Source organism: Coturnix japonica, chromosome 30 (genome assembly GCF_054131305.1).
Source record: "Coturnix japonica strain WE chromosome 30, WE-NBRP24, whole genome shotgun sequence".
Lineage (NCBI taxonomy): Eukaryota > Metazoa > Chordata > Aves > Galliformes > Phasianidae > Coturnix > Coturnix japonica.
The window spans coordinates 6,724,946-6,749,010 of NC_140692.1; the positions used below are offsets into that span (position 1 = coordinate 6,724,946).

Genomic DNA, 24,065 nt, shown 5'->3' on the forward strand with positions numbered 1-24,065 from the left:
ATAGGAAGAATTATAGATCTGACATGAAATTTGAGTGAAGCTCCTGATTTTATGAAGCTATTCCCATTATTTTCTTGGTGCTGTGTTTCCCAAATGAGTGGTTTCTGGCTCTGCTGCAGCACCAGTCTGCATGTGAACATCAACTCTGTTCACCATCTGGGAAGATTAGGACTTCCCTTCTCCTACCAGCACCACTGAATTACAGTTACTCAGTGGTTAAACAAAGGAATCCTTAAAGAAGGGTTTACAGCTGTCCTGTTGTCTGAAGTGCTTGGGGCATTCTGATGCTATTAAGCTCTATGTATTAACAAGTTAAAAAAGAAAAGGTAGGCATCTGATTGTTGTGACAGTTTCTAAGCGATTTGGAAAGCTGTACCACCCAACCACTCCTTCTATTTGATGGAGGTGACAAAGCTCAGTTTAATTTCTGACTGCTGTTTAAATTCTGAAGCTGGAGCTGGTTCCTGGAGCAGAAAAAGCTCGGAAGCTGTCCCTCCTACAAGCAGGCACCTCTGAGCAAAATATGACATCTCAGTTTCTGATGGTAAGGTCAGGAGATCTGATTCCAGCATCTAGCTTTTGGCTTAATACTGTGTTAGTGGGACCTTTGGCATCTAGCACTTAATGATCTTGAAGGTTTCTTCCAACCCAAGCCCTCCCATGATCCTATGATTCTGTGATTTCATTCAGGTTTATTGAGATGAGTTCTCCTGAATGTGCTGTTCTCCATATGATTATAATTGGAGTCCAGATGGGTGACTGAAACCAGACACCAAACTTTCTGATGGCCAAAATTAAATGAAATCAATCCTTTACTGTGTCAGTAGTCTGTAACTAGAGCCCATCAGGTAATTCCCAGCCTCCTGCCTGTATCAGTGGCTGCACACAGTGAAAAAGTCTGATGGGATTTTAACCTCTAAAATGTTCCAAAGCAACCAGAGGGTGAATATATTCACTATGTAAATACCTGCAGGAATAAGCTTGTCATGTATGTCCTCAGGTACCACAGTAGTTAATGGTGGGACTCAGTAGGTCATGCTGAAAGTTGAGTCTGCTGATTTTGAAGGTCTTTTGAAGGTCTTTTCCAGCCTACATGACCTTATGCTAATATTTCTGAAATTTATTTCTGTTCAGCTCCCAGAAAACCTCCCACCCAGCCCCCAACTGACCCCGTGGTGAAAAATAAAACAGAAACCTCAGTGACGCTGGCATGGTCCCCTCCGAAGATGCACCGCCCCATTCCAGTCGATGGCTACATTGTGGAATGCAAGAAACTAACTGGCTTCACCTGGGTGAGGTGCCACGAGTCTCATGTCCCCGTCCCAGAGTTCACGGTGAGCAATCTGTCTGAAGAGGCTGATGATCAGTTCCGAGTGTCTGCAGTCAATGCGCATGGACAGAGCCCGTCTCTGGAATTCCCAGGGAGCGTGCACCTTGGTAAGCACAAAAACCCCAATGGAAATGGGTCAGTGTGTGCTGAGCAGCTGTGTTGGTTCCCTAAAGATGCTTCCTTTGACTTTAAGGTTAGCAGTGCATTAACACACCAAAGGCTTTCCTTTATTCCTAGTTCTCCTATCTCCTATCAACCTCCAGCTACCACTAAAGTGATACGAGTTGTTTCTGTGACAGAGACATGAATATCCTTATCTTTTGATATCTCACATGTGCAAGAGGCAGAACTTTCTGTAACAGATCTTAAGCACAGAAGTGCTTCTTCTAGCACTCATGCAAAGGGAGAAGTAGAAATGTACCTATGATTTAATCTTCCATCTCTAAATGAGATACCAGACTTGCATCTAAAGAGCATTAAGACATACATGTTCTTCCTCAGACCCAGTCCTGGCTGTGAAATCCCCCCTAACAACTGGTGAAGCTGTACCTGGAGGGGATGCCATGTTTACTATTGACCTTACAACAACGTGCAAGCATGCCAGCTGATGAATGTCTGCAGTTCACAGCTATTGGCCAGTGCATTCAGTCACCAGGTTTACCACTGCATGACCATAGAGCAGTACTTTCAGCTGCAGGTTCAGACAGCCTTTCTGATTGCACTGGAATAGTTTAGAAGTAGGGGAGCAATCATTCCAATAATATCTCTATCAATCAGCTTTGCATGACAAAGTAGAACAAATAAACATTCATGATGGGAGGACCTGTTTGTCATTGGATGTAAACCTCTGCAGAAGCATGTTTAGAGCATTATTAATCAGTAGAAGGAGATGTTTGGTTGATTTTTACTTAGTAAATCCAGCAAGAAGACCAAATGAAATATCGTGAATTGCTCAGCACTGACACAATGATGAGTGCAGGAACAGAAGGTGATACTTTTTCAGAGATGTTGCAGCAAACATTGACCACGTTAGCCTGATATAAATTGAAATAACGAGGCCTTTGCTCCTGACAGGTGCTGCAGTGAGATTTACCAAGAAGAGCAAAGATGTAGAAAAGATCTGCACTTGGCTGCGTGAGGAAGCCAAACTGCAGGCTGAGCTTTCAGACACAGGTGCTACTGTGGAGTGGATGAAGGATGGGAAGGAGCTCAAGGCCAGTGAAAATTATGAACTGCAAATTGTGGGGAAGAAACACACCCTGAAAATTCACAACGACTCAATGGATGATGCTGCAAGTTATCAGTGCATCTGTGAGGGGGATAAAATGCTCTATCAGCTTTCAGTGAAAGGTATGTGACAGTCTGGGCTGTCCTCTTCCTGCCCAGGGCCAGCAGACTGCATTCACCTGACTCCCCGACAGTCCAGCTGTTGTCAGACAGCATCTGGGGTGTTTTCAGTGGCTGTTTTGACTTGAACTGGCCAATCTGCTTTGTAGAGCCATTTGATTTCTGTGTTCTGTCCTGTGATTCGTCCCTAAGATATAGAGGAAATCAAGGGAAAGACAGGAAAAAGAGCATCCCAGCCTTCCTGCTCTTCTGTCAGGGTGGCCACAAGAGATGATGTCAACATCTCTTTTTGTAGCAGTGATCCCAAATGTAGAAAACACCTGTGAAGAGTCACAGGGACTAAATTGATGTAGAGCAGAACTTCCTGCCAAGGCTTGTCAGCTAGTCTTAATTTTGCTTTTCTTCTCTCTCTTTGTCATGTTAGCATAATATTTCATACTGGCAGGTCTGCCCATAGAATTAACTGGCACAGGCTGCCCAGGTAGGTGGTGGGATCCCTGGAGGTGTTCAGGATCTGTCGAGATGTGGCCCTGATGGATGTTATCAGGGGGCATGGTGGGGTGGGTTGGGGTTGGAATCAAAGGAGGACCCCCATGTATTTCATCGGGAAGCACTACTGGTAATAAGACCTTTGGAGCAAATCCTGGTAGGGCCACGCTCAGCTGGTCCAGTCTGGAGGCTGTTTCTCCTTACTGCAGTATCTGCAGTGAAAACCAGCAGCTGCTTTTGTGTGGTTGGGCTCACATCCAGCAGTGGTGACGGGACTACAATGATAAGAGACAGTTCCTGAAAAAATGAATGAAATTTGACTGTATGATAGGATGGAGTTAAATGTATTGACAGGATCTCAGTCATCCCAGTGTCCATCAGCTGGCTCTCGAGCTCCTAAATACAGGCATTCTGTAGAACGTTGTTGAATTTGTATTATACATGCGTGTTCTTGGAACTGCAGAACAAATGCATGCATAATCCAGACTTTGATTTTAGCAGCTCTGACTGCGCTGTCTCAACAGACCCAACTCAGTTGTGTGCGCTGTTTTGAAATGATATGTTAACAAGAAGTTGGAAAACAAGCTCAATTACCCTCAGTAAAATAGGACCGTGGACTTAGGCTTGAACTTTTGGCTAAGACAGTGGTGAGATTTTGAATCTTTGAAGTCAATTATTCCACTGTGTGTTAATAAGGGCCAGTTTTATCATCTAACTTTTGCACTCCAATTAATTTCCATAAAGGAATTCTTTTTTTTCTTTTTTCTTTTCAGTCCTAAGTGATATCTCTATCTTTTAGGCTTGATTTGTTTGCCAGGGGGTTACAGTGCAGTAATAGATACCCCCTCCATTGATTTCCTTCTAGTTTGCTTGTTCCAATTCTTTCCTCAGTTTTCCTATTTTAGACATTTTCTTGAAGCCTTGGGCTTCTTCCTTTGGCTCTGTCCCCTGTCCAGTGTACGTCCTTCAACTTGTGGAGATAAGGTAATCTGGTACGTGGTTTATAAAAGCTGCCAATTTGCCAGCTTCTGAATTAGAATCTAGCAATTAGAACTAGGATTAAACGTGCACGTTTGATCTTATGATAAATGAATGCCTCATGGTCACCAATGTCCCTGCAGTTCTTTACCATCATATGTATTTTGTGTCTTCATATTTTGTTTCAGCACTGGCAAACTTCGTAATCAAAGAGACAAGTGGAGGAGTAATCAGGGCCGTTGCTGGAAAACAAGCTGAATTTGTTTCTGAGAGCTCTGAAGCCAATGTCATGGTGAAGTGGTACAAAAATGGCAAAGAAATCAAGACCAGTAAGAAATTCACAATGGAAGATAAAGGGAAACTGCATAAGCTTGTGGCTTCAGCTGTAACGAAAGAAGACGAGGGAACATACATCTACACAATTGGAGATGACACTCTGATTTTTGATTGGAAAGTCTCAGGTAAGTTTGTGAGGCAAACATAGGATCACAATCCATGTAAAGCACTTCAGACTTAATTCATTTTATTTGTCCAACGCTGTGGGTTTCCAGTATTTAGGACAAAGATTGCATAGCTCTATTGAAGCAATTCTGACCTTCCTGTTGTCCCTATGCAAATCCACAGTATGAGCAAATAATGTAACGGTGTTGTGATGAATTCAAGACAGCCTTAGCTCCAGCTGGGGCTGGAGTCACGACTTGAGCCCTGACATCTGGGCTTCATTCATCTAGTTCATGTATTGCCTCAGCACTTACATCATCTTTAAACCTATGACTGAAATGGTCCTAAGTTATTAGCATGGGAATCCTGTCTCCTCTTTGGACAAATTAAACTCCACATTTGGAGAGTTGAGTGTCTCCTGCTGTACCCGAAGGACATTGTGATCTCTGAGGTGTCTCCCTGAGGTGCTGTAAGCACAGCCATTAGCTCATAGTGCAAGTAAAGCACTGTTAGGTCAAGCCTGGAGGAGTAATGCTTGTCACTGACATGTTCCTGTTCAGGGTGGAGCTGGAGGGTAAAATAACACAAGAAATTGTCATTGAAATTCAATATCTGTGAAATTCAGCTGGTTGCATTCACAGAACCTGGCGTTAAGATCTGTTTTCTGTTTTATATCTTGAGCCTATTTTCCATAACCCAGTCCTCATTTATGAACTGAAGCTCTACTGAAAGCCTTTCGCTGTGTATGCTCATGCTGCAGTGCAGCGCTTGTGACCTTTAACAGCACATTCACGTTCCTCTGATCACAGGATCCTTACGGTTGATTAAGACCCTCTAGTCTGACTGCTCACCCATCACCACCGTGATGCTCACCATCAGCTTAGCTAAAAACTCAGCAGAGATGATAGGTCAAGCACAACACTGGATTTGGGATGGCTAGAGATTCCTAAGATATTGAAGGATTGCTTGCAGGTGGTGTTGGCTCAGGTATTCACCCTGCATCCCACCTCCCGTTCTGTTTGGTTGAGAATCATGCATTCTGCAATTTCACTTTGTAATTCAAAGACCCTGGCTTTATCTGTTGAAAAACTGATCTAAAACAAGCCAAGAAGACTCCGTTGGAACTGGTTGATGCAGAACAAAGGCATCCCCAAAGGACAAGTTGCACTGTTTGATGAACATTATTGGATGAGAGCTAAGCTAAGATTTAAAAAGTTCTGGGGCTGTCTCTGAGCATCAAATACAGAGGAAGCCTGCATGATTCCCTGAGAATGGATACCTCCTACTTTGGTGTAGGGTTAAGGGAACACTAGCAGTAACTCCTATCACAAAATGTCGCATGGCTCAGACAAAATGCCATCAAGAGGGCTTAATTAGGAGCACCAAATGGTCGCAAGATGGTCTTAGGGCAGGGAAGTAATCTATCTATGTGATATTGATTGATGCTATTAGTTCTTAACAGCTTGACTCTAGAAGGACTGTTGTTCTTTGGTCACCTAGTTATAAAAGAATAAATGGCTCCTGTCTATTACAATTTTTAACGCATTTTTTGTTCACTGATGCCATAAATGTTCCTGGCATAGTAATTGGCCTTGGTATATTCAGTGACTGAAAGCAACAGTTGTTGCTCTAAGAAATGCAGTACAAAGCTAGGTCTGCCTGTAGCTGACAGCCATCAGCTTGCTCCTCAGGCAGGTTCTGTCTGTGTATGGGAGATCACAATGTGAACCACTGATTGATCAGCTGAGGCAAGTGTGGGGTCAGCTGTGGGAGCACAGGTGAAAGTTATGTAGCTGTGCTCCCTGGAGGGGTGGAGTTCGACTCCACCTCCTCTGAGACCTCATTTAAGGGCTGACCCTCACTGAGGCAGCATCTCTTGGAGATTGCTCACCAGGGAGGATCACCTCAGCTCTGGTGAGTTCCCTTTTCCTTATATCTTCTGTATTTCTACCATTTTACTTGTAATTGCTATCCTTGTTAATACCAGCATAGTTATTGCCAATACATTTGGCAAGCCAGGCAGGAGCCACTGACTTGGCATCTAGAAATATAAGGAAAAAAAAAATGTCCTTTGTGTGGAAAATCTTTAATTGGTACAAGGGGGAGAAGACCACCCCCTTAGGGACATGCCTTCCTGGACAAATTCCAGGTTTTGAGGCGTCCCCATATTACCAATTAGCAACAATTATTGAACAATGGGGCCCTTTAAGAGTACCAAATAACATGGACGCCTATTGTCTAACTGATTACTTTCTAGGACTACAAAAAGATATCTTAATTACAAAAGAAAAGCGAATGGCTGCATCTATGGCAGCCTGGCCATTATTAAATGCTTTAAATCGGGCAGAGATAAAATCAAACAACATTGCACATGAAAATGAATTGTTAAAGGCCCGTATTGAAAAATTGGAGGGTGAGATCAATCTATTGACAGGAAAAAAACCGTCATTTTCTTCCTCCAACCCTCAAATTAGATACATTTCATTTAATGACGATCAAGATCCTGAAGAAATGAATCAAAATAAGATCACTAAATCTGATCTAGAAAAACCATCTGAGACGGACTCACTAGAAGTCCGTCCAGTAATAACTCAAAAAACAAAGAAAATTCAAGATCGACCAGCAGGAGTGCCTCCTGATCAATGGCCCCCTGCCGAATCTGTTTTACATGTAACAGCCCGTCCATATACGCCTACTGAACTCATGGACCTAGTGCAACGATTTAGGCAAAGGCCAAGGGAAAGTGTTCCGGCTTGGTTATTACGGTTATGGGATTCAGGGGCAGATAGTGTACTGGTTAGTGGCCCCGAAGTATCTAAGTTGGCCACAATAACAGTACATCCTGCCCTTCGGCAGAGACTGTATGCTGGGACTCAGTTCCCTGAAGAAAACCATTCAATTGTAGAATGGATAATGGCTGCTTGCCGCATGGTGTGGACAAATAAAACTGACATGCCAGTAAACACAGGGATGTGGTCTTCTATGGAAGACCTTCAAAATTATATACGCGAATTAGGTATGAGAGAGGCTATCTACGAAGACACATTCGATAGCCCTGATATGGTTAAATTTTCTGCGGGAATGAGGGACCTAATTTTACAGTAAGCACCCTCTCATATGTATGGAACCTTGGTTTCAATACTTAATCCAGTAGTATCCGCAGAGGCAGTAGTCCAACAAGCCGCCCAATTGGTAGCAGACCTCGGAGAAACTGAGCGTTTACGAGCTAAGCGCAATATCAGGGTGATTGAGGATGCCGAGGCTTTTCCAATAGTGCGAGCCAGAAGATCGGCCCCGCGAACTTCTCGGGCAGGACCTGTTAGGGTATCCCGGAAACAAATGTTTAATGATCTGCTCTGGGCAGGCGTTCAGTTTTCAAAAATTGATGGGCAGCCCAATCAGGTTCTCCTTCAGTTGTGGAAGCAACTGAAGGATGAACAAAAATTTCAGAATAAACCCAAAAGGCCAGGGATAAGATTTATAGAGCGGCGACCAACAACAACATGGAATTTAGAAGATTTTATAGTTCCAAATAGGAAAAAGAAGCCACCTCAGGTGCCTCGGGTTATGACACCGGAGGTATTGGAGGTAAAAGACTTGAATCTGGCTCAGTTCATGGCTTGACGAGGGATGTCAGTCCTCCTAGGGCCTCTAGACGGGACCGGAGGCCCTATGTGGAACTGACGATATACTGGTCCCGAAAGAATATACAGAAGGTTATGGCCCTAGTTGATACCGGGGCAGAGACATCTATAATATATGGAGACCCAACTAAATTTAAAGGTAATAGAGTGATGATTGGAGGTTTTGGGGGACAAACCATTCCGGTCACCCAAACCTGGGTAAAACTGGGGGTCGGGCGTCTTCCATCACGGGAGTACAAGGTATCCATTGCCCCAATTCCAGAGTATATATTAGGAATTGATATCCTGTGGGGTCTGGCTCTCCATACAACAGTGGGAGAGTTCCGATTGCGGCAGAGATGCATTAGTATCCGGGCAATCCAGACAATATTGAGAGACCATGCAAAACATGAGCCTATTTGTTTGCTGAAGCCACGCCGGATTACTAATGTGAAACAGTACAGACTCCCGGGTGGGCAGGATGAAATAACAAAGACGGTGCAGGAATTAGAAAGAGTGGGTATTATAAGGCCTGCACATAGCCCATATAACTCCCCAATATGGCCAGTGCGAAAACCGGATGGAACATGGAGGATGACAGTAGACTATAGGGAATTAAATAAGGTCACGCCACCTGTTCATGCAGCTGTACCCAATATTGCCTCCCTAATGGACACACTAAGCAGGGAAATCAAAACATATCACTGTGTCTTGGATTTGGCGAATGCATTCTTCAGTATTCCAATCAGTGAAGAATCGCAAGATCAGTTTGCATTTACATGGGAAGGGAGGCAATGGACTTTCCAGGTCCTACCCCAAGGGTACGTACATTCGCCCACTTTTTGTCATAATTTAGTGGCACGTGATCTGGCTAAGTGGGAAAAGCCAAATAATGTCAATTTATATCATTATATTGATGACCTCCTGTTAACATCCGATTCGTTAGAGGCCGTGAGACAAGCAGCAGATTTGTTGATAGCTTACCTGCAGAAAAGAGGGTGGGCTATAAACCCACAGAAGGTGCAAGGTCCGGGGCTATCTGTAAAATTCCTGGGAGTAATTTGGTCCGGGAAAACCAAAGTACTACCCAGTGCGGTAGTAGATAAAGTCCAAGCGTTTCCAGTCCCTACAACATCAAAACAATTGCAAGAATGTTTGGGTATATTGGGGTATTGGCGCTCCTTTATACCTCATTTAGCTCAGCTATTAAGGCCATTATACAAGCTTACAAAGAAGGGTCAATCATGGAATTGGGGAAAGATAGAACAGGATGCTTTCCAACAGGCAAAACTGGCAGTTAAACAAGCTCAGGCGTTGGGTATATTTGATCCGACCCTCCCAGCTGAACTAGATGTTCATGTTACTCAAGATGGTTTTGGCTGGGGCCTGTGGCAACGCCAGAGTTCTGTTCGAACCCCCATTGGATTCTGGTCTCAGGTTTGGCACGGAGCAGAAGAACGATATAGCATGATTGAGAAACAGTTATTGGCTGCCTATTCGGCATTACAAGCAGTAGAGCCGATAACGCAAACAGCAGAGGTCATAGTTAAGACTTCATTACCAATCCAGGGGTGGGTGAGAGATTTGACTCACCTTCCTAAGACGGGGGTGGCCCAAGCACAAACGGTGGCACGATGGGTCGCCTATCTAAGCCAGAGAAGCAGTCTGTCTTCATCTCCACTTAAAGAAGAACTACAGAAGATCCTAGGCCCAGTGACGTATCACAGTGATACATCAAAAGAACCGATGGTTGCTCCACCAGAGAAGAGTCCCGTTCAGGAAGGAAGATATCCTATTCCTGAAGATGCCTGGTATACGGATGGGTCCAGCAGAGGCAACCCGAGCAAGTGGCGAGCAATAGCATACCATCCCTCTACTGAGACCATCTGGTTTGATGAGGGGGATGGTCAAAGCAGCCAATGGGCAGAATTGCGAGCCGTGTGGATGGTTATAACTAAAGAACCTGGTGACGGCGTCCTGAACATCTGTACAGATAGTTGGGCTGTGTACCGGGGGCTCACTCTGTGGATTACGCAATGGGCTACCCAGGAATGGACTATCCACGCCCGACCGATTTGGGGTAAAGACATGTGGGTAGACATTTGGAATACGGTCAAACACAGGACAGTATGTGTCTACCATGTCTCTGGTCATCAACCCTTGCAGTCACCAGGAAATGATGAAGCTGACACACTGGCCCGAATCCGATGGATTGAGAATTCACAATCTGAAAATATTGCCCGTTGGTTACATCAGAAGCTACGGCATGCTGGACAGAAGATAATGTGGGCAGCTGCTAAAGCATGGGGGCTGCCTGTACAACTATCTGATATCGTTCAAGCATGTCAGGATTGCGATGCTTGCTCAAAGATGAGACCGAGACCGTTGCCTGAAACAACATCCCACATTGCTAGAGGATATAGTCCTCTTCAGAGATGGCAGGTCGACTACATTGGGCCCCTCCCTCGGTCTGAGGGGGCAAGATATGCCCTGACCTGCGTTGACACTGTAAGTGGACTGCTGCAAGCCTATCCTGTACCAAAGGCAAATCAAGCATACACAATTAAGGCACTTACTAAACTGATGTCTGCATACGGGACACCTCAAGTTATCGAGAGTGACCAAGGGACTCACTTCACTGGAGCGATGATACAGCGCTGGGCAGAAGAAAACAACATTGAATGGCGATTCCACCTGCCATATAACCCAACAGGGGCAGGCCTTATTGAACGTTATAATGGTATCCTTAAGGCTGCCCTGAAAACAGACTCTCAGTCCCTGCAGGGGTGGACAAAAAGATTATATGAAACCGTGCGGGACCTGAATGAAAGACCTCGGGATGGCAGACCCAGTGCCCTGAAAATGTTACAAACTATATGGGCCTCCCCTCTTAGGATCCAAATTACAGGCACCGATAATAAGGTAAAACCGCAGGTTGGTACTGAAAATAATCTTCTGCTCCCTGCCCCTGAGAATTTAGAACCGGGAATCCATAAGATAAATTGGCCTTGGAAGGTGCAGGTAGGACCCAAATGGTGTGGCCTACTTGCACCTTGGGGGAGATTATTGGAGGTGGGAGGTTCAGTCACCCCCTCGGTGATAGGTACATGGCCTACTGACATCGTGGTCAATACTCCGGCCTTTATTGCTAAAGGAACACCTATTATGTCCCTATGGCAGATCAAGACTCCTCCTCTGGTGCCAGATATAGTTATACAGCCACAGATATCTGGCCAGAGGGTATGGTATCGGAGGCCGGGACATAATCCAGTACAAGCAGAAGTATTGACCCAAGATAAGAATACGGCCTGTATCTTGCCCTGGAGGGCGGATCTTCCCCTCCTAGTACCCTTGAAACATCTATATTACTCCCCTTAAGATTGATTCTAAGCCTCTAGGACCATTACTCTGGACTGATGAAATGCAGACGGACCTGCACTTCAAGATGATTTGTCTCCGGTAACATCTATCAAGCACTGGCCCATGGAAGATCATAAACACCCATCCAATCATCATCATTTGAATAATATCAACATCTAATGCGACGGGAGATTGTATCAGCGTCGTGATTGGGTCTCTGTAATAAGGGGAACTCACCTAATCATTGGTTCACGTTGTGAAGGGGTGGAGTGTATGGGAGATCACAATGTGAACCACTGATTGATCAGCTGAGGCAAGTGTGGGGTCAGCTGTGGGAGCACAGGTGAAAGTTATGTAGCTGTGCTCCCTGGAGGGGTGGAGTTCGACTCCACCTCCTCTGAGACCTCATTTAAGGGCTGACCCTCACTGAGGCAGCATCTCTTGGAGATCGCTCACCAGGGAGGATCGCCTCAGCTCTGGTGAGTTCCCTTTTCCTTATATCTTCTGTATTTCTACCATTTTGCTTGTAATTGCTATCCTTGTTAATACCAGCATAGTTATTGCCAATACAGTCTGGATGGAATGAAGGGCATGAAATACTGATGTGCTCATCAAACGCTGCTTGTTAGCTTAGAGACAAGGTGTTGAATTGGTTTGTTCATGTATTGCAAACAGGTTACTTAGCTGCCTTCATTTTAGCTTCAGAAGAACATGTGCAGAATACAGAATTGATTAAAAGAAATAAGAACTGTCTGCATAGAACTTACTCTTTCCTTACACAGGAGAATCAAGCACACGTTTGTATGTGAGTACCTCCAGAGGTGAAACTTGATCCCCCAGATGTAATGAGCAGAGACATTACAATCAGTTCTAACTGTATCTTCTTGCTGTGCTGAATAAGCCTGAGTCAGGATGTAAACCACTTTCTCTTTTTTTCTTCAGATGAAGCCATTAATTTTGTCAGCAAGTCCAAAACGACTCCAGAAATATCAGTCAGTCCTTCTGAAGACCTGGAGCTGGTGTGTGAGGTGTCAGCTGCAAGCGGAGCTGTCGTATAGAAGAAAGATCAAATAGAGGTGAAGCAGGACCAGAGGACAACCATCATCTCCCAGGGGACGCACCGCAAGCTCATGGTCAAAAATGTGACCCTGAAAGACCAAGGGAGCTACAGCTGTGAAACAAAAGATGACAAAGCAACATTCCAAGTGAAAGTCAGAGGTGAGAAAATGCTTGGAATCCCAGAGATAAAGGAACACTTCATTTTGTGTGTCTTGCATTTGGAGGATCAACTTACAGCCTCTCTGGTGCAAAACATTTTGGCTATAGGACTTTCTTTGTCATCTAGTGTCATAGCAACACTTTTCTACATGTGCTTTTCCATCCAGGAATGAATTACTGCAACAAACAATAGGCAAGGAGGGTAACTTGTGCAGCTCTTGTAGTCAGCTGGTGTCTGCAGGGTTACAGTGCAAGAGCACACCAGGCATGCAAGGAGTGAGAAAAGGGGAGGTGTTTGATGAGATCTGGTTACAAAATTTGAATGACACAATGAGGTGGAAAATGCCACTAATCAGACTCATAAATGGCCTGCGTTGCAAAGGCCCACAGTGCTCATCCAGTTCCAACCCCCTTCTTCCTATGTGCAGGGTTGCCAACCAGCAGCCCAGGCTGCCCAGAACCACATCCAGCCTGGCCTTGAATGCCTGCAGGGATGGAGCATCCACAGTCTCCTTGGGCAACCTGTTCTAGAGGGCCATTCCCTTCTGATTTACTGGAAATGTAGAGAGACATCAGAAGAAACAAAGAGAAGGGAGGAGGTTCAGCAGTGCATGCAGGTGTTCTAAATCTCATGTCCAAATCTGCTATCAGACTGCGAAATGTTTAGATTTATGATATGATATGAAATGATATGCCTATTCATTTCCCAAGGCAAAATAGAGGGGAAAGTATTTTCCTGTCTTAATGAGGCATCATGATGGTCCCTGTGAAGGGCAAGTATAATGAAAATGGGGAACTGGAGTAAGCTCTGCAGCAGACTACAGCAAAATGGTGTGACTGTTGTGATGTCCCTGCAGAGAAAGAAGACGTGTTTACAAACAAGGACAAGGTACAAAAGGAGGTGAAGGCTGCACTGACTCAAAATGCCACGCTGAGCTGCGAGGTGGCCCAGGAGAAGATGGAGGTGAAGTGGTACAAGGAGGGGAAACTGATCACCTCGAGCAAGAAGTTCAAGGTGGAGTCAGAGGGCAAACAGCGTCGGCTGGTGGTGAGCCAGGTGGAGAAGAAAGATGCAGGGGAGTACAGCTGCGAGGCTGCTGGCCAGAAACTCACCTTCAAGATTCATGTCACAGGTGAGAGAGAACACATTTTGGCCTTTCATTCTAGAATGTTTTAGAAAACGGTCATTAGTTTGTAAGTTTTCCCTGCTATGCTTAAAATTTTTGGAGCTGAACCTTGGGGTGGTTAATTTCTGATGAGGAAATTGAACAAATTATTCTAAATACAGTTGTGAGGCAGCTCCATCTTTTAAAATCTTCAGGAATTTCCTTTTGCTGTGGGAATGAGGCCATAGACAAGAAAGTTCTGATTGCACTTCTCCATTCCCACGTGCCTGTACCACTAGAACAACTCTGCAATGCAGCTGCGTCTCAGGAAGTTTCAGAACAGGGGCTTTGTGTCAAGCACTAGGGGGTGTGCTCTATGTAACATGTTTTTGTCTTGGAAGGGCTCATTTAGCATGGGAGAGAATACTACAGGAATGTTTTGTATAAGTTGATGTTTTGAAGACATAAGTAAATGGCAGCTAGGGGACGAAAGAGTCATGAGAGTCATACAAGAAGCATCACAGAATGCCTTTTGTTGGAAGGGACCTGGAGGATCATCCAGTTCCAATCTCTGTCCTGGAAAGGAACACATTCTTTGAGACTAGGTTGCTCTAACACCCATCCAGCCTAGACTTGAATGTTTTCAGGGATGGGGCATCCATAAATTGCACAACTTCTCTCCACATCATTCTCTTGGGGCATCAGACTGGGAGAACTGATTCATTTTTCTGACTCCTTCCCCAAAACCTGCTCTTCTTTCAAGAGGCCAAACTAATGTATCTCTCTCTTTTCAGAGCCAGAATTTGTATTTACAAACAAGGAGAAGGTACAGAAGGTGGTGAAGGCTGCAACAACAGAAAAATGCCACGCTGAGCTGCGAGGTGGCCCAGGAGAAGATGGAGGTTGTCATCAATTTATAAGCAATGAGCCAATAATGTTCCAATTATAAACTTTTATTAATTGTAGCGGGTAAAACTAAAAGGCAATTCAGCGCTGGGCGACAGGGGGATTATTGTTCCTCCAACTGCCGCGCCGTCCCGTCCCTTGCAACTTCTTTTGTATTGTCCATCCCGAGCGTATTGTCCTTTAATTGGTCGGTTGTGATCGTGCGACTTGGTGTGTCGTTCCTTGGTTGGTCCTTCCGTGGAACTTTGTATCCATCGGGGCGCGCTTTGCCTGTAACTACGCAGAGTACACAATCTACCCATAAAATTAGAGTGTTCTGCAACCTTTGTGGCCTCCATATTCCACCATTATATCCCGGTCCTAATGAACAAGCACTCCACCACAATGCTACCACATCCCGGTCTTAATGAGCAAACATTTTATCACAAGTCTGCTACTCACAGTAAGAGACCTGGTAGAGCTGACTATTGCCAGAGCTCAAAGTAAGATAGATATCTGCAAATCACACACAAAGAACAAAGGACTGCGTTGGTGAGCATATTTCCTTTGTGCCTTTGACAGTCACAGTTGTGGCAATGGTAGAGGCCATGAGGAGTCTGTTCAGGAAGCCAGGAGTACTGTTCTGGGTCATGAAAAGGCAGCCAGTGGTTTGACTATCAAATGTTTATGTGTTTTGATGTTTCACAGTGGGTCTTAAGCAAAAGGAACTCAGGTTTTGGTTGCCTGCAGGTCAGATGTTCTTTTGGGTTCAATATGTTTGCATAGTGACTTGCAACCATGGGACTGGTGTTCAAGGACCCTCTTGGTTCCTTCAGTTCCTAGGTTCTTTCTTGCCTAGATTTGACACTTTGTTTCAACAGAAGAGCTGATATTCTCTATGAAGGCTATTAGTTTGGGCACAAGTGGTAACCTAAACCTGTTCCAACCTGTACATACAAACCTGCAAGATGGTGTCATTTCAGTCCTTCTGTTTTTCTTTTCTTCCCTCAGAGCCAAAACCTGTGTTTATAAACCAGGAGCAGGTGCAGAAAGAGGTGAGTGCTGCCCTGGCAGCAAGTGCCTCCCTCAGCTGTGAAGTAGCACAGGATCCAACTGGAGTAAAATGGTTCAAGGATGAAAGACTGCTTGCTTCCTCCAGAAAGTTCAGAATGGAATCTGTGGGCAAAACACGGCGTCTGGTTGTGGAGCAGCTGGAGAAGAAAGATGCTGGAGAATACATCTGCGAGGCTGCTGGCCAGAAGATGACCTTCGAGCTGGAAACAACTGGTGAGCATTCAGAAATTCTCAGCCAGGATTTTGTAGCCTTGTTGTGAACTGGGTTTTAGGGTGAAATCTCAGTTTTCTTTGCACCTGACAGTGTGAGAATTTGCTCTGGCCCTTTGTGTACCTCCCCGGTGCTCAGCTGTTCCTTTCCTTACTTGGGGATAACGTCATTTATTCAAGGTGATGTCCAAACGGGCTTGTTAACAGTCCTCCGCAGTGCTTTAAGCTGTCATATGTCAGCCAGAATTTATGCATGTTCTATAGCCATTCCTACATGTTGAAAACACTGCACTGTGCTTAAGCTTCAGCATATGTTCCAGTAAGTACAGTTCCATTAATTCTAGGGAATTGGGTGAATTAAGCATAGATCTGAAGGCTGCCTTTGCCCAGTGCAGAGATGGAAGGACTAATGTAGATTTGACTTGATATTTTCCCTTCTAGGATGGGAAGGAGCTCTGTCAAAGTAAAAAAGTGGGCATTACTTCCCAGGGAAATAAGAGAAGTCTCATTATTCACAGGCGGTGAACTCTCATTTTCTCTCTCAGTCTGCAACCAGGCTGGGTTGCTGTTTCAGTACTGGCTGTTTTATGCAGGAACTCTGCTCCTGAGGTTAATCCAAGTTGTATCCAGGCCCTTCAGAAGGAAAGGGAAATAGCAGCACAGAAATATGGTCTGATTCTGACATAAATAAGTGCAGACCTAGAGAGTTAAAAGGGATTGTGTGATGTTCAAGGGACTTTGAAGCAAAGATGTCCCCTAGGTAAGATTTGTGGCTGACATTCCCCATACATTGTGGGCACACAAGCTAAGGAGAGACTAGTGATGAGCATGCAGAGAAGCCAATGGTTCAGACAGGTTTGTAGTGACACGACATTGTAGAGTTCTGTCTAGTTCTCCTTGGCATAGTTTGGAAAATAAAGATGAGGTGATGGTGGTAACCAATATGGCTTCCTCAAGGTCAAGCCATGCCTGACAAACTTGGTGGCCTTTCATGATGGAGTAACAGCATCAGTGGATAATGGGAGAGCAACTGACATCATCTACATGGACCTGTGCAGAGCATTTGATCCCATCCTGCATGACATCCTGGTCACCAAACTGGAGAAAAATGGTTTTGATGGATGGACCAGTTGCAGGATAGGGAACTGTCTGGATGGTCACACTCAGAGAGCTGCAGTCAATAGCTCAGTGTCCAGGTGGAGGGTGGTGTTGGGACCAGTGTTATTTAACATTTTTGTAGGCAACATGGAGAGTGGAATCAAATGAACCCTCAGCAAGTTTGCAGGTGACACCAAGCTGAGCGGTGCTGTTGATGTGCTAGAGGGAAGGGATGCTACCCAGAGGGACCTGGACAGGCTGGAGAGGTGGGCCCTTGGCAGCCTCATGAACTTGAGTGTGGCCAAGTACAAGGCCCTGCACCTGGGTCAGGGCAATCCCAAGCACAGGCACAGGCTTAGAGGAGAATGATTTGAGAGAAGCCTTGACCCTGAGGAGAAGAGTTGGTGTGGAGGGAGGTGTCCCTGCCTATAGCAGGGGGACTGGAACTAAATGACCTTAAAGATTCAGTCAGTTCTATTGTTTTTCTACCCTTAATTTTGCTTGAAAGGTTTTAGAATAAATGAGATTCTGGTTTCCATGAAAACTGTTTGCAGGGAGCTCCATTGTAGCTAGTAAGTCTATCTTTAAGTTCAAGGGCAATAATGCATTGACTGTGTTGAAGAGAGAAATGACTCAGGAATGGATGATGGTTTAGAATAAAACATAATCCTACTTTTTTTCTATGCAAATATGTGTAAGGAAAAGATGCTGCACTCAGTTCTGGAAATACCCTGACAAATATATCTCTAGTATTTCACAGCTGGAGATATCAAGATTGTTAAACCACTGGAAGATGTGGAAGTGAATGAATATGGGAGTGCATCTTTTGTCTGTGAGATTTCACACGATGAGGTTCAGAGCCAGTGGTACAAAGATGACAACAAGCTGAAGGCTGATGACAACATTAGAATGCAGCAAGATGGTAGGGTGTAAAGAGGGGGATCTTTCTCCTGAGTGGGGGGTGGGTTGGAGATCAAGCATATAAGACATCTGAAATGAAGTGAAGAGGGTTCAGAAGCGAGTTCCCCTTTTGTTTTGGGACTGAGGTTTAGGTGGAACAAGTGACATGGTGGGATGCTTAGTGTGGGAAGTGTGATGCTATCCCACCATCCCACACTGCCAGGAGCAGGTAGGAAATGAGTGCAGTTATTTCCAACGTGGGGGTGAACAGGGCAGTCAGTTCACCTCTCCAAAGAGGTTTTGTCTGACAGTGAGTGTGATCCTTCTGTATCAGGTACTTTGAAGGTGACGGCGGCCACATTTGGTCAGTCCTTGTAGAAGCCATGTTTAGATTCCACTTTCGTGGGGATGTGGATGTGGGGGAATGGGTGGTTTCATTGACATGAGAGAACAGGCAGTGATGCTGTGAAACCAGATGGATGATGCTCAGCCTGGCCATGTGCCTCAGAGCTCTTTGCTCAAGGAAGCCAAGTGTAGTTGTGGGTTTGCTCTCAAGAGCACAGTTTGGTAGGGATGAGCTGGCGGTTGGACTAGATGACCTTAGTGGTCTTTTCCAGCCTTAGTGACTCTGTGGTTCTCTGCTTCAGGAAAGACCTACTCGGTGACTTACACACTTGTCCAAGTCAAGGATGCAGCAGAAATAAAATCTGTAGCAGAAAAGGCAGAATCTCGTGCCCATCTTACAGTTAAAGGTAATTATGCTTCTGATGACGATTTTGATTAAATTATCTTATGTTATAAACGAGCTAACATCCTTTGCTTTAATGTCAAGGAAGTTAAACACCACCAGGGCCTTTCACAGAAATAAAAACTCCTACCTACCTACCTTTCTGCCCACAAAATATCCAGCTTCTCTTTTGGAATTTACTTTTGCTAAGTAAAACAGATTATTTTCTTAGGAGGTTGATTTTCTACCTTTAGTCTTCAGATTTGTGTTTGAATGTTGAGGGACAAAAAACATAGCTTGACTTTTTCTTCATTTTCTCTTGCTGTTTGAAAAGAACACAGGGTTTTGTGTTTTTTTTTAATATATACAATGTTAGGGCATATATATGATGTTAAGTGTGATAAAGAAAAGGGAGGCATTTGAGTTAGCACACTACTCAAGAGTTCAGTCCCCAGCTTTGCCACTGTTAAAATTATAAGGGCAAGAACTTCCTGGAAAATGAATTTCTCCTAAGTAGAGTCATTACATTTGAGCTACAGAGACCTTTACTAGGTGAAAACTTGTTGTTTAGAGCTAAGTTGCTGTATTTAACCAAAGTAATTATCAATGTCCGTGTTTCAATGAACCTCTTTTCCATTTCGTAATGCGAGAGTTTGATATTGGGATGGGAAGGTCATGGTTTGATTTGGATGTTGGACTGGGAATCAGAAGATCTGGGCTCTTTTCAGATTGTCAGTCTTATTGTCTGACTTCTTAACAACATTCTTTTCTTTCTATTATTTTTTAATGATGTTTCAAGGCATTCTGAGCTGATAGGTGTAGTGTTCATGTGCAGTAATGCTGACATGAGTAAGTAGGGTGATAATGTAAGGGTTTTTTACATACCTTCTAAATCTCTGCTTTCTCTAGTTCCATACTTCTTAAAGAGCAATCCATTAATCTAGTAAAGGAGCTGTGTGATGACTATGTGACTGAGCCTGAAGAAGCCAAATTTGAATGCGAGATATCCATTCCTTCTGTGAAACCTCCTAAGTGGTATTCCTACGTGGGGAAGTCTTACAGGCTGGCAGAAACTTGATTATGCAGCAAGAAGGCACCATCCACCAGCTGACCATACCGAAAACCACCACTGATATGACAAGCACCATACAGTTCTCAATTGGCAAATCCAAATCCACAGCCACTCTGCTTGTCAGAGGTAACATATCCAGGCTTTGAAAACACTGCACTGCGCAAAGATCTGTTTGAATAGCTGTGATGTGCTTACTATTCAGATCTACAGAGCTGAGGTTTTGTCCTTGGCTATACCAAAGAAGTCAAATCAGGTGAAATTAATTGTATTTCTGAACTAGACAAGGTTAAGTTTGGTAGCACCTAAATTTGGTGCGGTTTGTCATTGATTTCATCTGAAAGAAACTTGCAGGCTTTTTATCTGCTGTTGTCCCCAGCGTAAGATTATCCATTCACATCCTAAAGTACTTGTTATATTTTCAACTCACTCTTATTTGAATAAAAGCCTCAACAATTGGGAGCAATTTAATAAGCACAGAACAAGAGCTGGACCTTGCATTTGGTAGATACTGTGCAGTATTACTTCATAGAAATGTAGTCAATGGCATTCCCTATAGACAATCGTTTGTTTTGTCTTTAGAGTCGTTCAAAGAACCATTGTGAACTTGACATTAATTGGAATGGAATACACGCAAGAGACTTTCCTCTTCTTCCAATTGTCCTCATCCTTTCTTCTCTTCCACCCCTGCTTTGCAGATTACCATATAGAAATCACCAGGAAGTTGGAGGACAAGACAGCTTTGGAACATCATTCTGTCATCCTGTCCTGTGACTTCAGGCCTTCTCCAAAGGTTGTGAAATGGTTCAAAGGCCACACACTCATCAAGCCCTCTGAGAAGTACAAGATCAAGAGGGATAAGCATTCAGCAGAGCTCAAGATTCTGAAGCTGAAGCCCGATGATGCTGGTGTGTACAAGTGCAAGGCAGGAATTGCAGAGACTGAGGCCATGCTGACAGCTGAAGATATGAGCAGGGAGGGTGGCCTCTTCCATGTCCTATTTCACCTCAGATTTCTCTTCTTGAGGTTGATTTCTGCCGTTCTCTCCTGCTAACTTTATAAATGTATAATCTTCACTGAGAAGATTACACAAAGATGATCTAGTCCAACCATTCTACCACATCCCAGTATGATTTATAGTAACAGTGGTAACAGTTCACCTTGTTTCCCCACAGCCCGCAATGTAGAAGTAACGAAGCACCTGCAGGATGTAGAAATTGAAGAAGAGAGCTCTGCTGTCTTCTCCTGCGAGCTGTCCCATGATGACGAGGACGTGGAATGGTTCCTGAATGGCAACCTCCTTTACACCAACAATTACAATGACATCAAGAACGTTGGCAATTGCTGCACACTGACAATGAAGCAGGTTAAGCCTGAGGATGCTGGCACAGTGACAGTGAAGTCAGACAAGGTGTCAGAAAGCGCACCTGAAGGTGGTAGGTGGGTCTGATCACACCCCTCCTGGATGTAAGAGATGCTAAGGAGCTCCAGTTCATTCTGTTGTGCAGCAGTCCTTCTTCTAAAGCTCACCTCTCTGGGGTGACAAGTCATCAGAGGCTTTCTTCCAGTGGAAGGTTCCATTGCAGCAGATATCAACGAAGGAGGATGGTTTTGGTGTCCTGCCAAAGCATTCCATTGCTTTTTATCATCATTTTATTTAGCACAAGGAGAGTTACAAGAGCAGTTTCTTTTACTGCTTCAGTAACATGCAGTGTCAATGCTGTTGTCTCCAAGGATTTATGACTGCAGGGAGAGATCATTCAGTGTGTGTTTTGCCTCTGGGATGACTAATGACCAGGCTGTGAGCAACCTGATCTAGCTGTGAATGTCCCTTTTTATTGCAGGGGAGCTGGGCTAGATGGCCTTTAAGGGTCTCTTCCAATTCTAAGGATACTGTGATTCTAATCTGCTCTCCCCAGCAATTAAGCTCTTTTACTCTATGCGCTCAGAGTTTGAAGGATTTCCTCTTTCTCCTTTCTTTTGCATTTGGTGGAAGTTTTTTCCCCAGTATAAACATCTGATGTGTGAAATAGAAGATAGATAAAAGGAGTCAATAAAATAGGAAAATCAAAAGTGTTCAGCAGCTTATCCTCTTAATCCTGAGGCCTGCTGTATGAGCTCTGCTCCATGTGAGGGCAATGCCAGCTCTCCAGCTTTAGAAGAGCTGCATCCCAATTACTTCATATGATATCAGTCCCACCCAAGGCAATGCAGGCTGTCCCTCCTGTTCCCTGTATTCTCCTACTGATTAGTTCAGAATTCCATAAAGTGCATTCAGTCAACACACATGAAACCGCTTTATGTTCTATATTGGTGTCGTCAGTGCTGGTAAAGATTTATTTATCCCTATTTAAAAATCTGAAAGCAACTGGAAATGTCTCAACTTCTGTATCACATTGTTCTGTTTTGCCTTTTTAATTGCAGAGAAGCCTGCTGTCTTCATGAAGTCCTTGGATGATGTTTTTGTTGAGGAGCGGGGTGTGATTAAATTGGAATGCGAAGTCTCTAAAGAGAAGGTCAAACCAGTGTGGAAGAAGGACGGTGTTGTGCTCACTTCTGGCAACAAGTATGAGCTGGTACAGTCTGGGAAGACCCTATATCCCCTTATCCATGACCTCGAGAAGTCAGATGCAGGTTTCTATACCTGTGATATTGGCACTGATGTTGCCAAATCAAAGGTCGGCCTTCAGGGTAAGTACTGTGGAAAGTAAAGGAGTGCTGAAAGCACATTCAGTGTGGTCACTATGTCTTACACCTATTCCCCCACGAGCCTTAATAGTTTCTACAATAGAAGTGTATTACTGCAATTTAGCACAGTGATGTCTGGAAAATTCCCATTGCTTTTGATGTAAATGTATCTCGTTTTGCCATGAAAATCACCAAACACATCAAGAATGTCCTGGAAATATTTCCTTTCTAAACATCCCTAAAATGGAGAAATGGTTTGTACACCAGTAGGGGTAGGATGGTAAGAAATTTGCTAATAGAAACATTTAATTTCTTGTCATAGGCAAAACCCTTTTTCTCATGCAGCATCCTAGAGTTGTCCTCTCTGTTAGGTTGTTCCCTCTGTAGCTCATTGAATCTTCATTCTGCTCCATGGACTGAGCTGCTCTAATTGTAGTTCTTCCAGAGCAAAGACAAGAGATTCACGTCTCTTTTTTTTTTATAGCTTTCTGGTAATTCTGAGTGGAGAATGTCTTAGAGAATACATCAGTAAGGAACGCAGCCATGTTCTGCAAATCCTGAGTTAAAACACCAGTACTGCTACTCATGTCAGTCACAAATGCCTTTTCTCCATATAAACCTCATACTAATGTATCTCTTACCTTCCAGAGCTGAATAGTGGCATTACCAAACGGCTGAAAACCACTGAAATCCAGGAGGGAGAAGATTGTACTTTTGAATGCATTCTGTCCCATGAAAGCATTGATGAGTTCAACTGGACACTGAATGGAAGCAGAGTGGAAAGTGGTGGGCGATTTAAAGCTTCTAACGTGGGTCGGAAATATACTCTCATTATCAAAAGTGTGACTCCTACTGACGCTGGGGAAGTCGTTTTTACTGCCCGTGGTCTAACCTCCAAAGCCTCTCTGTCTGTGAAAGGTAATGAGATGGGAGAGATTCTGGGGCCTGATTCCTTCAACTGTCTTCTGATAAGATTGCCGTGAGAGCTAACTCATAATATGGTTAAAGTGAATAGCAACCTTCTACTTGAACCTCAAAGCACTGAGAATTTCTCTTAAAAATAAGTAAAAGGAGGAAACATTTGACACAAATGTGAGAACTACCCAAAGCACTGGGGTAGTGTTGGAAATGGGCATCTCACTACAGCTTGTTCCATTAACAGTAAATCAGGAATGCTCTGTTGAGGGAACTGTGGGAGCAAATATCCTCTAAGTATAAGCTGAAGGGATGGCCTTCACATCATCTAGCTGTACAACAAATTCCTATCTAGAGCATGTGCATCTGAGAGCATCATCTGAGGCTCCCAGTGTGATGAGTGGAGAGAAGAGAGAGGCAGTTTTCAGACATGGTTCATCATCCTCAATTGGGTAGATTTAAGAGAGAATAAATGCTGCCTGGAATTCTATTGTCTGTACTTTGCAGATTACTGCTGGCTGTAGGATGGCGTCTGTTGCAAGTGCCTCTCTAACTTATCTCCAGCATGTAGATGCATGTATTTTGAGAGAGGCATCCTACCCTAAGT

General features: G+C 44.1%; 1 protein-coding gene and 1 long non-coding RNA gene across 2 annotated transcripts; both read left to right on the top strand.

Annotated features, from left to right (window-relative positions):
- The first annotated feature begins 17,865 nt into the window (after positions 1-17,865).
- On the top strand, positions 17,866-19,805 carry LOC146755834 (uncharacterized). Its single transcript, XR_014937890.1, has 3 exons — positions 17,866-18,081; positions 18,707-18,811; positions 19,696-19,805. It is a non-coding gene; the product is annotated as an uncharacterized LOC146755834 (long non-coding RNA).
- Positions 19,806-22,283: 2,478 nt separating this feature from the next.
- Positions 22,284-23,602, top strand: LOC146755835 (obscurin-like). The gene is made up of 2 exons (XM_085525296.1): positions 22,284-22,546; positions 23,192-23,602. The coding sequence occupies exons 1-2, from the start codon at positions 22,297-22,299 to the stop codon at positions 23,524-23,526; spliced, it is 585 nt and encodes a 194-aa protein (XP_085381422.1). The 5' UTR covers positions 22,284-22,296; the 3' UTR covers positions 23,527-23,602.
- The last annotated feature ends 463 nt before the right edge of the window (positions 23,603-24,065 follow it).